At 37.0% G+C, this 14,192-nt stretch overlaps 1 protein-coding gene across 2 annotated transcripts in view; it reads left to right on the top strand.

Moving 5' to 3' along the window:
- Positions 1–11,482, top strand: part of HOOK3 (hook microtubule tethering protein 3) — an 87,124-nt gene extending 75,642 nt beyond the window's left edge. For both annotated transcript variants that reach the window (XM_028526357.2, XM_028526356.2), the window contains one exon: positions 2,003–11,482. In XM_028526357.2, coding sequence (XP_028382158.1) covers positions 2,003–2,143 — 141 coding nt within the window. In that variant the 3' untranslated portion in view covers positions 2,144–11,482. The remainder of the gene's footprint in view (positions 1–2,002) is intronic.
- Positions 11,483–14,192: the final 2,710 nt, after the last annotated feature.

Here is a 14,192-nt window from a genome sequence, read left to right as displayed (position 1 = left end):
GGTTTCTTGGACATTAAAAAATGGAGCCCTGGCCAGGTAGCCCAGTAGGTTCAAGCATCATCCTGATACCCACCAAGGCTGCGGGTTTGATCCCTCAGGTCAGGACACATGCAGGAGTCAGCCCGTGAGTGCAGCAGTGAGTGGAATAGCTTCCTCACTGGTGCTCACGCGCTGGTGCTCGCTGGCTCGCTCTCTCTCTCTTTCCCCCTTCCCCTCCTCTCTAAAGCCAGTAAGTTTTAAACAAATTTTAATAGGAAAATAACTATTTAAGGAAGTTCTCTGGGAACCAATCTTGACTCCACTCATTCTGTTTGCTCTTTATCCTTCTTAAAGTTAGCAATAGCCATCTTGGAGCTCTGCCCCTCCATCCTTATTGGTAATTTCAAATCCTTGACTGCTTTTGATGACTTCACAATTGTGTTTTTTATGGAACTAAATGTATTTATCCTGTGAACAGTATTAAAGAATAGTCCTAATTTTCAGTTCTCCAGAGAGGGAAGGAATAACGCTGAGTAGAGAGAGTCATACCAGGTATGTTCAGATAAGATAGCCAGTCACAGCTTCACACACACATTCAGAGGCTCTGCATCTCACTCACCTGAAATGAAGATGATGAGTGCTGGGCAGGGTATTAAGTGTCTCAGAGAACGGCCTTCTGATGGATACTGAGATCTTGAAAGTGTATGAAGAATTTGAATAAGTTGCTTGAAATGCAAAAGTGAAAAAAGAGTATTTTTTATTGTTTAAATTCTATTAAAAACAGTATATTTTAAATAAAATGTAATTGTTAATATGCGTAACCAAATTAATAAATAAAGATTGCCAATAGATATTTGCTAATTTTATTCAGATCCTTAAATGCTTTGATTTCAAATTGAATGAAAAGGCTGTGCTGGATTTTCTTATAGGCAGAATGGAGGAATCTGTTAATGTATTTAGGTATATATGGTGGACTGCAATTCTATTAAAAATGCAAAGCCATGACTAACGTTTTTCCTAGACACTAACTACTGATAGGAAGACTTGCGTTTTAGTCTTCTGTTTTCTGTGCTGGTTTGTCCAGTGCATTCTGGGAAGGCTGCGTGACTTTTCACACAGCTCGGCTCTCTGCCCAACTCTCCTCCTGGCTCCCAGCTGCTCATTCTTTGCTGCCTTCCACTATCTCCCATCAGTTTACTCGTCTCCAGGCACTGGTGAGATTAAACAGCCCTCTCAATGCTTACTTAATGTTTGTCCAGTGAGGGCTCTTCTCTGACTCATTAAATGAATACCAAAACCACTTTTGTCCTCATCTACTGATAGGCTGGTCATTGTGGTTATTCCTCTGTGTTTAGAGAGTGCGCCCCAGAGGTTACTTCCCTCCTATTAAGGTGCTCTGGGCCCTGCAACTGTGGTTCCTCTCCCTTCTAAGCTAGTAGACCATCCTCCAGTCTTCAACAAAGACCCCCTGCTCCCTATTGGGCCCTCTGTTTTGGGCTGGCAGGAATTTATCTTAATTTGTTTGAGAATACAAGTCCGCCTGAAGTGAAGAAGAGCAGTGTCCTGGTATGTATTGTACCCAGTGTGCCTTTCCACCTTAAGAAACAGCAAATGTACTTGTGGTTTTCCATTCTAAGTACGCCCTGTGATTTCCACAACCCCTTGTGAATCAACTGCTACCGATCAACTGCACTTTTTCTTCCTTGGAAAATCACTTCATACTTTGATTTGAAAGGGAAGTGTGTATGATTGAGGATGGGTACTGTATTCCAAAAATCTGTCTCTGTTATCTATTGTTTGGGTTATTGTCAATTCAGAAATCAAGCCTTAATTTTTCCAAAGGAAGATGTGTACCTAATTGTTGGAATTGAAATGTAAATAAAATTTTAATCTGTAATGAGCAGAATTAACATTGCTAATTGTGCCTTGTGATGCAAAGATGATGAAAAATCTGCATGACGAAATTGTTGTGAAATTGTCCACTATTTTTTAATTGATTACCTTTTTTTTCTGTGTGATACAGGGAATGACTCTGCATAAAAAGGCAGCTGAAGACAGACTTGCTAGTACAGGTTCAGGGCAGTCATTTCTGGCCAGGCAAAGACAAGCAACCAGCACAAGAAGGTCTTACCCCGGCCATGTTCAACCAGCCACAGCAAGGTAGACAAGTCTTGCTATTTGAACAAAAAACACCCTGCATTCAAACATACTTCTGTTATCCATAACACCATTTCAGGAAATTCAGCCAGCTAATGTTTTTTCTGTGTTAATTACTTGTTTCTCATTTGAGGACTTTCTCTCTGTATCTATAATGTTTTAGTTTCTTGGTTCTTTATTTTGTAGTCTTTTCAGTTTCTTTTAATGTGCCAAAAAATTTTAAATGCCCAATTAAAAGTGTTGTATAACAGTGTAGTACATTTCTTTGTATGAAAACGTCCTTTCCCCAATGGTGTAAGCTTTGTAATGAATTAGATTTTCTGCCAATAATTGATATACAATTTATATTCTTTGTTGTGCCTCTGTGTTACCATGCTTTACAAGAATGTCTTTGTTTAAAGGGAATTAATCTTTATATATTAATCTGTGTTTTCAATTGTTTTCCAAATGCACTTCAAATAACTTGCATATTTACTATATAAAATGAATGGTTGGCAAGTGCACTTTTTGCAAAGACATAAATACATTGGCAGAGGTGCTAAGTAGACCTTACCTAGGGCACCTGATACAATTATTTAGAGGGAAAAAATTAGTTTTCACATTGTTTTATAGGAAATTAAATTTGTTCGAAGATTTGGAAACTATTTTTAAAACATAAATACACAGAATTTTATTATTTCCTGCTATCTTGTTGCTGGCGGAAGTGAATGCATTGGTTAGGTTATTAGGGGGTAAATTACAGAAGAGAAGAAATCAGGCAGTGCATTAATTTTTTTCCTTGTTTTGGAATACCACAGTACCTGAGGATCAGATTCTGGCAGTGTGGCTGGTACTCTAGTTTCAATTGGCCTCCACATCTTAGAGACCTATTTTTTATATGCTTACAGGTAATAGCAGCACCTTCGGGGCAACTTCCTTTTTGACTTGCATCTCATTGTTACTTACTTGTTAATATAAATACTTCTATTTCTCAATATTTCCTAATACTTAACATCTTAATATCAGTCATTAAGGTCAATAAGTGGCTTCTTACATGTGATGTTGTGATAGGTCTCTTTCACATTTTTTCTTAATTCTATGTATTAGTCCAAGAATTTGCTACTCAACAGATTCTCTTAGGTATTTGGTTGCATCAAAATGCTTAGATATGTTTATGGGTTGATTGTAAACCATGTTTATTTACATTGGTAAATGGTTGTCATGTAATAATGACTGTAAAGCACTTTGACTACAGCAGGTGCTATATAAATGTACAGAATCACTTATTTGAAAATGAAATGCCTCTGCCTGACTTTCCATGTCGACTTAAGTGTTTGATCCCCATTTATATTTAAGCTTCCCTCCAGCCTTTTAATTGCACCCTATAGCCCATTTTTTAAAAAAGCAAAACATTACTTAAATTAGATCAATTTTTTGTTTGTTTTTGTTTTTAGATAGGTCACCTAATAAGAGGATTTTATTTCATTGTACTTGCTGTTTAGAAGCTCAGGTTTCATTTAGTTCTGGATATTAAATACAAATTAGTAACTTTAAATCAAGCTAAATGTAATTGAGAATTTTCAGACACTATATTCAAATGTTTGATTTTAAACTCTTCCATTTTTATAAGAAAATTGACCTAAAAATTAGTAGTGTTTTCATTTGCCCTCAGAAATCGGACTTGAAGAAAGTATTAGAATATACACAGAATTGACTTCATGCATTGTGCTAATTTTACACTAAGAACAGAAGCCTAAGCACAGCGTGAATGCTTCTGCCTGAAATGACCATAAAGCAGGAAGAACTATAATAATGGAGAGAACCACGTGAGTAGAGTACAGTGTGGGGTTTCAGGAGGCTAAGCAGACCTAATCAACATAGAAAGTTTTGACAATAAGAGATCAAAACCCATTTAGGGCGGTTCTTACTCCCAGCCCTCATTTTACAAATAGCATTAGGGGCCAACTGTTTTAAAACAGAGTGTGAACACTAACCTTGGTAAAATTAAAATAATTGGGAAATTATACCCACAGAATAAGGTAGATGAACATAAAAGAGTCTATGAACTATTTATTAAAAGGATTGTATCCCCGTAAGATAAGAGGATTTAATTGTACTTCTTAATTATTTACTGCCCAGTCCTGATCTCCAGCCCACCCACCAGCTCAGATACACTTCTCTAAATGGGTTGGAGAGGTACCAGCCTTTTAAAGGATGTTTTCCTTATTATTCTTCTTCTTCAGCATGTTGCATGCTATTATTTTGGTATTTTACATTCATAACTTTCACTCTCCTTTACCTTCAAGGTTTAGTATATTACTTTCATTATATAGAAGAAATTATATTACTAACATTCTATGATATTTTTTAAGAAAGACAGGAATAAAACTTAGCCCTAACAGTGACAACTCTATTTCTCTTGTCCACCTCTGGGGAGGATTTATGAAATTTCTTTCTTCTGTAATGATTAATAATTTCCCAGGAAGTGTGTGACGATGCACGGTCTGCAGGAAGGTAAAAGACCCTGGGCACGTTATTGAGCTGCGCGCTATGCTGCGCTGCTCATTCACTGACTCCTTAGACGCAGGCGCTTCAGGACAGTCCGCTCGGGAGGCGGAGCCAGTCCTGGCCTCCGCAGTGGAGTGAGTACAGTGCTACTGCATTAGGCCGAGGTGGTCCATCAGTCTAGTGCCCATGTTCCTATAAACAAAAAGCGTATTTGCTGTTTTCCTTCCAATCAGGTGTTAAGGAAATACAAAGTAAACTAAGGAATAGTAAAGCATAACATTTGTGTTCTTCAGTGTATATTTAAGAAGTTCGTAATGGGGGAAAAATCCAGCAAATATTGTAGTTTACCACATCTAAAAAGAGAATGAATAATACAGTTGTACTTAAAAGAACTTCCAAAATTTCATCCATATCTTTTTATAATTTGCCTAATCACTTGTTAATAACCAAGAAAAAGAAGTCCCAAAATAAAAGACCCATGTTCCAAAATTGATCAAGATTGAATTATTTCTATTAGATAGCCATAGCCTAGTGAAATTGGCTTAATGGGATACTTAGATTATAAAAGGAAGCATTGCCTATAATTTCATTGAGGTTTTATTATTTGAATTATATAATAAAAGCTCAATTGTACAAAATTAAGCTAAATGTTATCCAGCCAGAGACATAAGCCTGTATATACACTTCATTAGTTTTCACAAAGGTATGGAAATTCATGCTGTCAAGTAGATGAGCAGTAAGTTGGAAGTGAAAGCTGAGTTGAAGACACGTCACTTATGCTCTACTTTCCCCACGTCTCCTTGTCCAGAGCAGTTCTGTCCAGGCTTGCGAACTGATGAGCTATTTCTGAGAGCCTCCTGCGCCCAGGTAGGCATCCTCTTTCAAGATAGCCATGCTAAAAACTTGAAAACCTTTACCCTGGTATAAGAATTATCTTGAAACAAAAATACAAATTTTGAAATTATCTTAACTCTCTGCATTCAATCTCCAGTTATCCATATCTCAGACTCCAGGAATGTTACAATTGTCTTCAGTTGGAACATGTGAGCTCTATCCGAAAAGACATCCCCATCTCACAGGTAGTACAAAGCCAGCTAGATCACAGACACGTGGGTCAGAACACCTGTGACCCTGCAGGGACAGCCAAGTACCTGGCGTCTTGCTTTTGCTAAGGGCAAAATAACAACATTAAGACAAAATAGGACTTTTTTTGTTGTTGTTGTCTGTTCATTAAAGTATGGAAGGATATTTTGACTGTTTAGCCTGACGTTATGAAGGGACCCTTTCCCCAGAGAGGGCTGTGGAACTGACTGACGTAGCTTTGTACTCCTTACCACCAGAGAAGCCGGTGCGGTGCCCCAAAGCAGGGTGAAACACTGTACTCGACAGAAGTAGGATGGGCTACCAGAAACTTCTAAAATCACTTTAGCATGCTTTTTACTTTTACGTTTTTGTAAGATAAAAGGGTTTTCCATTCAGTAATGATCATCTCTCCTGCGGTTCCCCCCCGTCGGTGGGCACTGGTTTCGGTGGTCGCACAGCCCAGCTCCATCACAACGAGAGAGCAGTGTCAGAGCCTGTCCTCTGCCGCTGGAATGACGGTACTGTTTGTCTCGTGGAGTCTGTGTGTGAGGAAGGCCGTTCTCGATGCATCTGCCACCCTAGTTTTTACTTTCTATAAAGCATACTTAAATAGTAAGTAGTGTAAGTTCCTTTTATTGAAACTTTTGAAATGGTTTTATTGTCTCATTTGAGCACAGTGATGTTAGGGTCTAGTTTTGCAGGAAATATTATTCATTTCTCAGAAGCCTAAAAAACATGAGAGAATGTGTTACGCAGCTAATTTCTGCCCTTCACCTGTTCCTTCCATCATGGATGCATAGGTATTTAGCTTCCTTTTTATAAAATGAGGGACAGTACAGGTGTGATGACATCCATTTCCTTCACATCATTGATTATATTCTTGGGAAGCATGTGCCGATTATTTTGTTTTTAAACAGCCCTTTATCAGTCCAATTCACATATATTATCTTTTTAATGTAAAAACTTATGAAATTTATATTTAATGCTACCTTTAAATACACTTGGATTTTTTACATTGCACTTAAGATGATAGAGAAGGGACATTAGTTATGGAAAAACTAGAGACCCAAACCTAGTTATGTCAAGTATATGAGTTTTGGCAACTGTGGGGAACCTATAAATGTTTTCTAACAATTATCTATCAGCAATTATGTCTCTTTTCAATATTTTTCTGTTTTTTTAACATTTTCAAACAATATTCTGTAAGATAAGTTTGTATGCCATATATAAGTGAGGATAGAAGTCTGAGAAAGTAACAGAACTGTTCTTAAGACAAATTCATTCCTAGATAGTAGAGTGGATTATTGGGATAAGAAATGACCTAGTTCTAGAACATTTCCAGGCAGAGAGAAGTATAATACAATCAAAACTTACAGTCTTAACAAATGCTTCTAAAGTAATAGTTTATATGAAATTTCTGACTTTATTATGTGATTATTCAATTAAAAAGTAGACAAAAGTATAATTTATTTTCTAATTATCCTTCCCTTCAGTGGGCATAAATTGGGCACACCATATTAACTGTATATGTTATCATTGGAAGGGAAAACACCTGTTTTCATTTTGAAACTGTTAACCCATTACTAACCCTGAGGTTGTGATTTGAGGTCGTTAAGAATACTGTGATTTGACAAGATGAGAAGAAATCTGTGGGGCTGAAAATCGCTACCAACTTCCTTACAGTCACCTCAATCTGCTGCTTTAGCCAGTTTACAAACCATAGGCTCAAGTGTATGTTCTCCTTGATTATACATAGTAGCCCCACAGAAATATTTGTTTAAAGTCAAGGCAAAAATAGTTTAAAAATACATATTCAAGGCGAGCCCTTGTGTTCCTGATACATTTCCACCAGGCTCTGAAGGAGATGTTTAGGATCTGAAGATGAAGTTATCAGAGAGGGTGTCCATGGCCTCAAAGGGGTGGGTCCCTGGGGTTATCGAACACCCTGCATTTTGTCCACTCAGAGCTTAAAGGAAAAGTTAAATGTCATGGGAAGAACAATCTCAAAGTGAGAAAAAGAAAACTACCAGAGCATGCTGAGGCTTTAATTATGTACAGGGGAGACGTCTGAGCTGGCATTATCACTTTTGAGATTTCTAAATTGACAAAAGAAAATAATTAGTAACTGTATTGTGAAATTAATAGAAGGGACTCGTGTTTATTCTCGGTGTACTTGTCAACCTGTGTTCAGTGATTACTGTATATACACTCTGTCGTGTTTATTTTGTATATGTCACTATTAGAATTGAGTGTCTTGATATTACTTACTATTCTCATCATTTATGTATTATTTATACTTCACTGCAAGATTCACAGCACTTTACTAATATTAGATGATTATTTTCCTTAACTTCCTGTGGCATGTTTTATTTATCTTTTCCAATGGGGTTCTTTTCCCTATTTTGGAGAATTCACTAAGAAAAATATAAAAGATTGCCCAAATAAATGGGCTTTGTACTCTTCCTGAAATTTTTAAAGTCAGATCTGAAGTTCTAAGTCTGGAGAGGTATTTGAAATTGGGTTGGGGCTACTAGGCATGAATTACATTTTATATTTCACATTAATCAAACTTATGTAAGTTAATAACTAATGAAACGAAGTTCTCTCACATAAATGCCCTTGAAACGTTGTTTTCTGGAGTTGGAGCAGTAAAACGTGAATAATCTTCTGGTGAATCAAAAGATGTTCTTACCTTTAATTTTCCTGTCGCCTAAAATACAAACCTACAAACTGTCCTTAACATTCGTAGTTTCTTCATCATTGCATACACCCAAAGGCAGAAGAAAGAAAGCCAAGTTCCATGAGCTGTTAAGTCAGAGGATCTGGAAAGTGGTTGGGGTGGAGTGATGGGAAAAGGCAGACCCCAAAGATGGCAGAACAGTACGGAAATATTATTAGTTCTGTTATAACAGATATACTTTATGAAGCTGATCATTTTCTTGAGTTCAAATACAGCAAAGCTTTTGGCTTACTAAGGGATGTTTTTAAGATTTAGGACTCTGCCATTTGTAACTGGAATATAGCAGTATTCAAATCATAGTCAAAAAGTACCAAAATAGTTGTTGTTACATAAGCATCAACACATGATTACTGCCAAACAATAGGAAGATTTGCTCGTGAGGACATTTTCTTAGTTTTGTATCATTTTGTTTTCAGATGAGAGAAAGGTTTTTACAGTGTGAAAAGTTTCTGTAGTTTTTCTTCTGCAGTCCCCACATCTGACTCATGGGCTCTGCCCAGGCAGGTCCTAGAAGAGAGCAACATGGAAAAGCAGGTCTAGACGCCAACCTTGGAGAGGAGAGCTGGACTTTGTCCTCCCAACACAGAAAACCACACACGCATGTGTGAGTGCATGTGTACACACTTGAGGACAGACCATGTTATGGATGTCTACCAATTAGTAGTTGAATGGATAGGTTTCCTTCAGATTGTCTTTATCACCCATTGACTTCTTGTTAACCTAGACAAGAGTAGATTTTAGACTTGGCATTGTCCGATTCATTAGCTGCTTGACCCGTGACAATTAAAATTAAGGTTAAAATTAAATAAAAAATCGGTTCCCCAGTCACCCAGCCACACTTGAAGTACTTCAGTGACCGCACTTGGACGGTGGTCACCATGCTGGACAGAACAGATCTAGAGCATTTTCGTCCCTGCAGACAGTGCTTTCCGCCAGCGCTGTCATCCGCAAGGTAAAATAAGGACACAACAAAGGTGTTCGATTCATGTACGATAGCTCTTAGATTTTACTGCAATAGTTGATTTGAATAAAGCTATTTTTCTTATTAAAATTAATCTCAGCCCTTTTAAAAACCTTGGAAAAATCAAAACCCCATTCTTTAAAACTAATTTTCAATATATATTTTTAAGCAGATTCTCAGCACTTTACTTTTCAAGTAACATAATTAAATCATTTCATAAGTCTTAAGTTAGTATCTTTAAGAGTTTTTATGTAGTGCTTTAACATTGATGATAGTTTACACTTATTGAACAGAAACTGGTGAATGCTTATTTATTAGTAAAAATTTGATAAACACCATATTCTTCTATTTGGTTACATTTAAATCTATATAGAGCTAATGAAAGTTGCCAACAGTTTTTTTTCTATCCCTAAGATCATATTTGATTATCTTCCACCTTAAAGTACATCATATCCAAATAATTTCTTTGTTTTTCTTCAGTTTCTTGCTCTTAACAAGTTGAATAGTGAATCAAGTTAAATTTAATGTATGAAGCAAACATTTTATTCCAGTGACTTAGTGAATGAAACATTTTTTAATATTTATTAATTTACTTGGCCTGTTACTAATGCACTTAACATAATTAAAAGATCTATACAAATACATTGTTGAGGTTTTTAATGAAAATAAGAGACTAATCATAATTCTTTTGAATTCAGTTTGTTACTTAAACCATCCTGTTACGAATTCATGATGCTTTTTCTCTTCTTTTTAAGAAGTTTTATCAAGCAACAGACTTGTTCCAGTAGTATCAAATTCTAAGCAAATTATGATGAAACATTGTCATTCAGGATCACATAAGTAAATGGTGTAATTTGAGTTTTTTATTTTCTTGGTGGCCTAATTTACTGTGTTCTACACAGACTTATATTAAGGGAAATTTTCAACATGCTTGAAATAAGAAATAGCATTTTAGCATAAACACAGGAAATGACTGTACATAAATACCAATCAGTGATTTGAGGCCTTCTAATCTTCCAGTGGTAGCCTTTTGTTTTTTAAGAGCCTTAGTTATTTAAAACTCAGAAGCACCAAAATGTCGTTGCTGTCACTGACTTTGCTGCTTCCTGGTTATTTGTAATTCAGAATGCTTTGTACTCAGAAGAATCATTTTCAGGTTTGTTTTGTTTTGCCATGTTCATGGCTTGACAATTGCCCTGCTATTTATAATACCCAATTTTTGGTTGTATGATGAGTGGTAAAATTCAAACATATCTAATAATTTGCCTTATTTTGATTAATAAGTTCTGTCAAAGATTTGGGGATAGTAAGAGGCTTTTTCCCCCCTACAGTATTTTTTAAACTTTTCCAATGAGCTGGAAAACACCTTAGTACATTAGAGGTGGAGTTGTATCAATTACAGCCCCAGCTCTACAGCCTTATACTCATGTCTTAAGTATCATTGATTGTTCTGTAAATTGTTGGTTTTGACACTGTAGTCACCCACCAAAGTTTAGCCTTTGCAAAAAGTATATTGCTAGGTATAGTCTTATTTCTGATTGACTATTGATAATTTCACATTTCATTCTTTGTCATTGTAGTCCAAAAATGAAATCCACACAGGACTCTAAATTTCTCACTTTACAAGAGGAGTCAGTACAAATTTAGCAACATTGGCAACCAAGCATTTTTCCATGTTTACCAAGTTTACCAACTATTTACTGTCTGTTAGATTGGTGGATTTTCTCAGTTTTTCTGAGGTGAATGAGTTGGTAGAGAACCTCAGTAAGAAAGTTTTACTAAAGTTGTAAAAATATAAAGTTCAAGAAACCACCAGAATATTTTTAATTTCTTTGAAATCTTATATTGTATTTCCTTTTGATATCACTTACTCATTTTAATTTTATGACTGCCAACTTGTTATGGTATTAATTATATGTATATGTTTATATGTATGCATATATTATATGTATATGAAGAATAAAGTTAAGATTTGGTCAAATTATATTTTCCCATTCAAGTACAAAAATGTTTTCAAGGCTGCAAAAAGTGTACAGTTGTTAAACAAGTTGTAAATAAAAACTTGTATAAAAATTCATCTGAGTTTTTTTCTCCTTTAAACCATGACAGAGCTCTGGCTAGTGTGGCTCAGTGGCTTGAGTGCCAGCCTGTGAACCAAAGGGTCACCAGTTCGATTCCCAGTCAGGGCACATGCCTGGGTTGTGGGCCAGCTCCCCAGTAGAGGATGTGCAAGGGGGCAACCACATATTAATGTTCCTGTCCTCTCTTTCTCTCTCCCTTCCCCTCTTTCTAAAAATAAATAAATAACATCTTTAAAAAAAAAGACTGTAGGTCTTGGCTGGTGTAACTCAGTGGATTGAGTGCAGGCCTGTGAACCAAAACATCACCGGTTTGATTCCCAGTCTGGGCACATGCCTGGGTTGCAGGCCATATTCCCAGTATGGGGTGTGCTAGAGGCAACCACACATTGATGTTTCTCTCCCTCTCTTTCTCCCTCCCTTCCCCATCTCTCTAAAATAAATAAATCTTTTTTTTTAAAAGATTGTAACATTTATTTAGTGTAAGTCAGGAATATTCTTTGAGTTTTTTCTAGTACCCATGATAGTTTATGTTTTGATTGAGGCTGGTACTTAATGTCTGTAAACTGATTGTCCAAAGTTCTTAGGGGCGAAAGTTAATCATGGCTTCTCCCCTCTTAGTAACATTGGCATGATCAGCCTCATCACAGGCTATATAGCAAGAACCAGTGGTGTTCACTTTGGTTAACGACCTGAAGTATTATTGTTAGCATTCCATTTAAACAATAAGTGTCCTTTTCCTGCCTTGTAGACCCTTACAACTCACCATTTACCCTCCCCACCCTAAACATTATCAAAATATGGCATCTTCAGTGTTATGTAAAGTGGTAGTGGCAGTGTGGAAATTGATTACATTTACATTAAAATAATCAGCTAAGTAATTCAAAAGTGAACTTAGCACCAAGATACTAGTATACACATAGCTCCTTATAATGTTAAAAAGATGTATATGTTTGTTTTTATATATATATATACACACACACACAAGCATGGAGGTAACCATATTAAATTTAGCATTTATTGTTCCAAGTATTTAATATTGAAGTACATGAGAAAGGTAGGTTAAACCACAAAAATTAAACCGAAAAATGCCTTTGCCTTCAAAGATTTGTGATTAAATGGGACACAACACAGAAGAGTTCCCAAACAGAAGTATCCCAGATGACAATCTACCAGTCTGCTTTAAGAACATCTAAGCTACTGTTCTGGTTATTGCTACATCACAAACCACTCCAAAACTGAACTGCTTTCAATGGGATGTTACTTCTCTCGGGCCTGGAGGCAGGCTCGGTTGCTCTCAGATGGGGTCCCTCTTTCAGCGGCAGTTAGGCGACGTCCGAGGCCAGAGTCATCAGAAGGCTGCCCTTTCACACGCTGGGAACCTGGACTGGTTTGGACGGAACCGGTATTACATGACATGTCATAGGGTCTTCTTTAAGAAAAGGGGAAAAATAGATAAAAATATGAGCAATAAAATGACAATAAATGCCTATCTACCAACAATGAAATCTAAAACAAGCGAACAAGCAGAACAGAAACAGACTCATAGATACAGAGAACATTCTGACAGTTGCCAGATGGGAGCGGGGTTGGACGGATGGGTAAAAAGGTGAAGGGATTAAAAAGTACAGGCCAGGCTGGTGTGACTCAGTGGCCTGAGAGCTGGCCTGTGAACCAGAAGGTCACTATTTGATTCTCGGTCAGGACACGACATGCCTGGGTCTTGGCCAAGTCCCCAGTTGGGGGTCTGCGAGAGGTAGCCAGTCGCTGTTTCCCTCACACATTAATGTTTGTCTTCCTTCCTCTCTCTAAAAAGAAAATCTTTAAAAAAGCAAAAATTGGATATTACAGAATAATCATGGGGATGTAAAGAACAGCATGGGGAATATAGTCAATAATCTAACTATGGTGACAGATGGGTGCAAGATTTAATGGGATGATTACATAGTAAGTTATATATTGTCTAATCACTGGGGTGTATACCTGAAACTAATATAATAATGTATGTCAAATGTGATTGAAAAAAAACTGATTTAAAAAAAAATAACTATACCTGGCTGGCGTAGCTCAGTGGATTGAGTGCGGGCTGCGAACCAAAGTGTCGCAGGTTCGATTCCCAGTCAGGGTGCATGCCTGGGTTGCAGGCCATGACCCCCAGCAACCACACATTGATGTTTCTCTCTCTCGCTCTCTCTCTTTCTCCCTCCCTTCCCTCTCTAAAAAATAAAATAAAAAAATAACTATCATTAGTCAGCAAGAGGAGACATTAGAACACTTGTGTTGTTGTGGAAAAGAGTTCCTCAAAAAAGGTAAACAGCCCTGGCTGTTGTTGCTCAGTGGATTGAGCACTGGGCCTGCGAACCCAGAGGTTGACAGTTTGATTCCCGGTCAGGGCACACGCTTGGGTTGAAGGCCAGGTCTCCAGAGGGGGGTGTGCGAGAGGCAACCACACATTGATGGTTGCCTCCTTTCTCCTCTCTCTAAAAATAAATAAAATCTAAAAAAAAAAGTTAAACAAAATTACCATATGATCAAGCAAGCCCACCTCTGGGTATATAACCCAAAGGAAGTGAGAGCAGGGACTCTAACATATTTCATTATTCACAACAGCGAAGAGATGAAGACCAGTTTCCATGAACAGATGAGTGGGTAAACAAATGTGGGCTATATATACAATGGAATATTATTTAGCCTTAAAAGAAAAGGA

Source organism: Phyllostomus discolor, chromosome 11 (genome assembly GCF_004126475.2).
Source record: "Phyllostomus discolor isolate MPI-MPIP mPhyDis1 chromosome 11, mPhyDis1.pri.v3, whole genome shotgun sequence".
Classification (NCBI taxonomy): Eukaryota; Metazoa; Chordata; class Mammalia; order Chiroptera; family Phyllostomidae; genus Phyllostomus; species Phyllostomus discolor.
The sequence above is the reverse complement of the archived record's forward strand: the minus strand, read 5'-3'. Positions and strand labels throughout refer to the sequence as shown.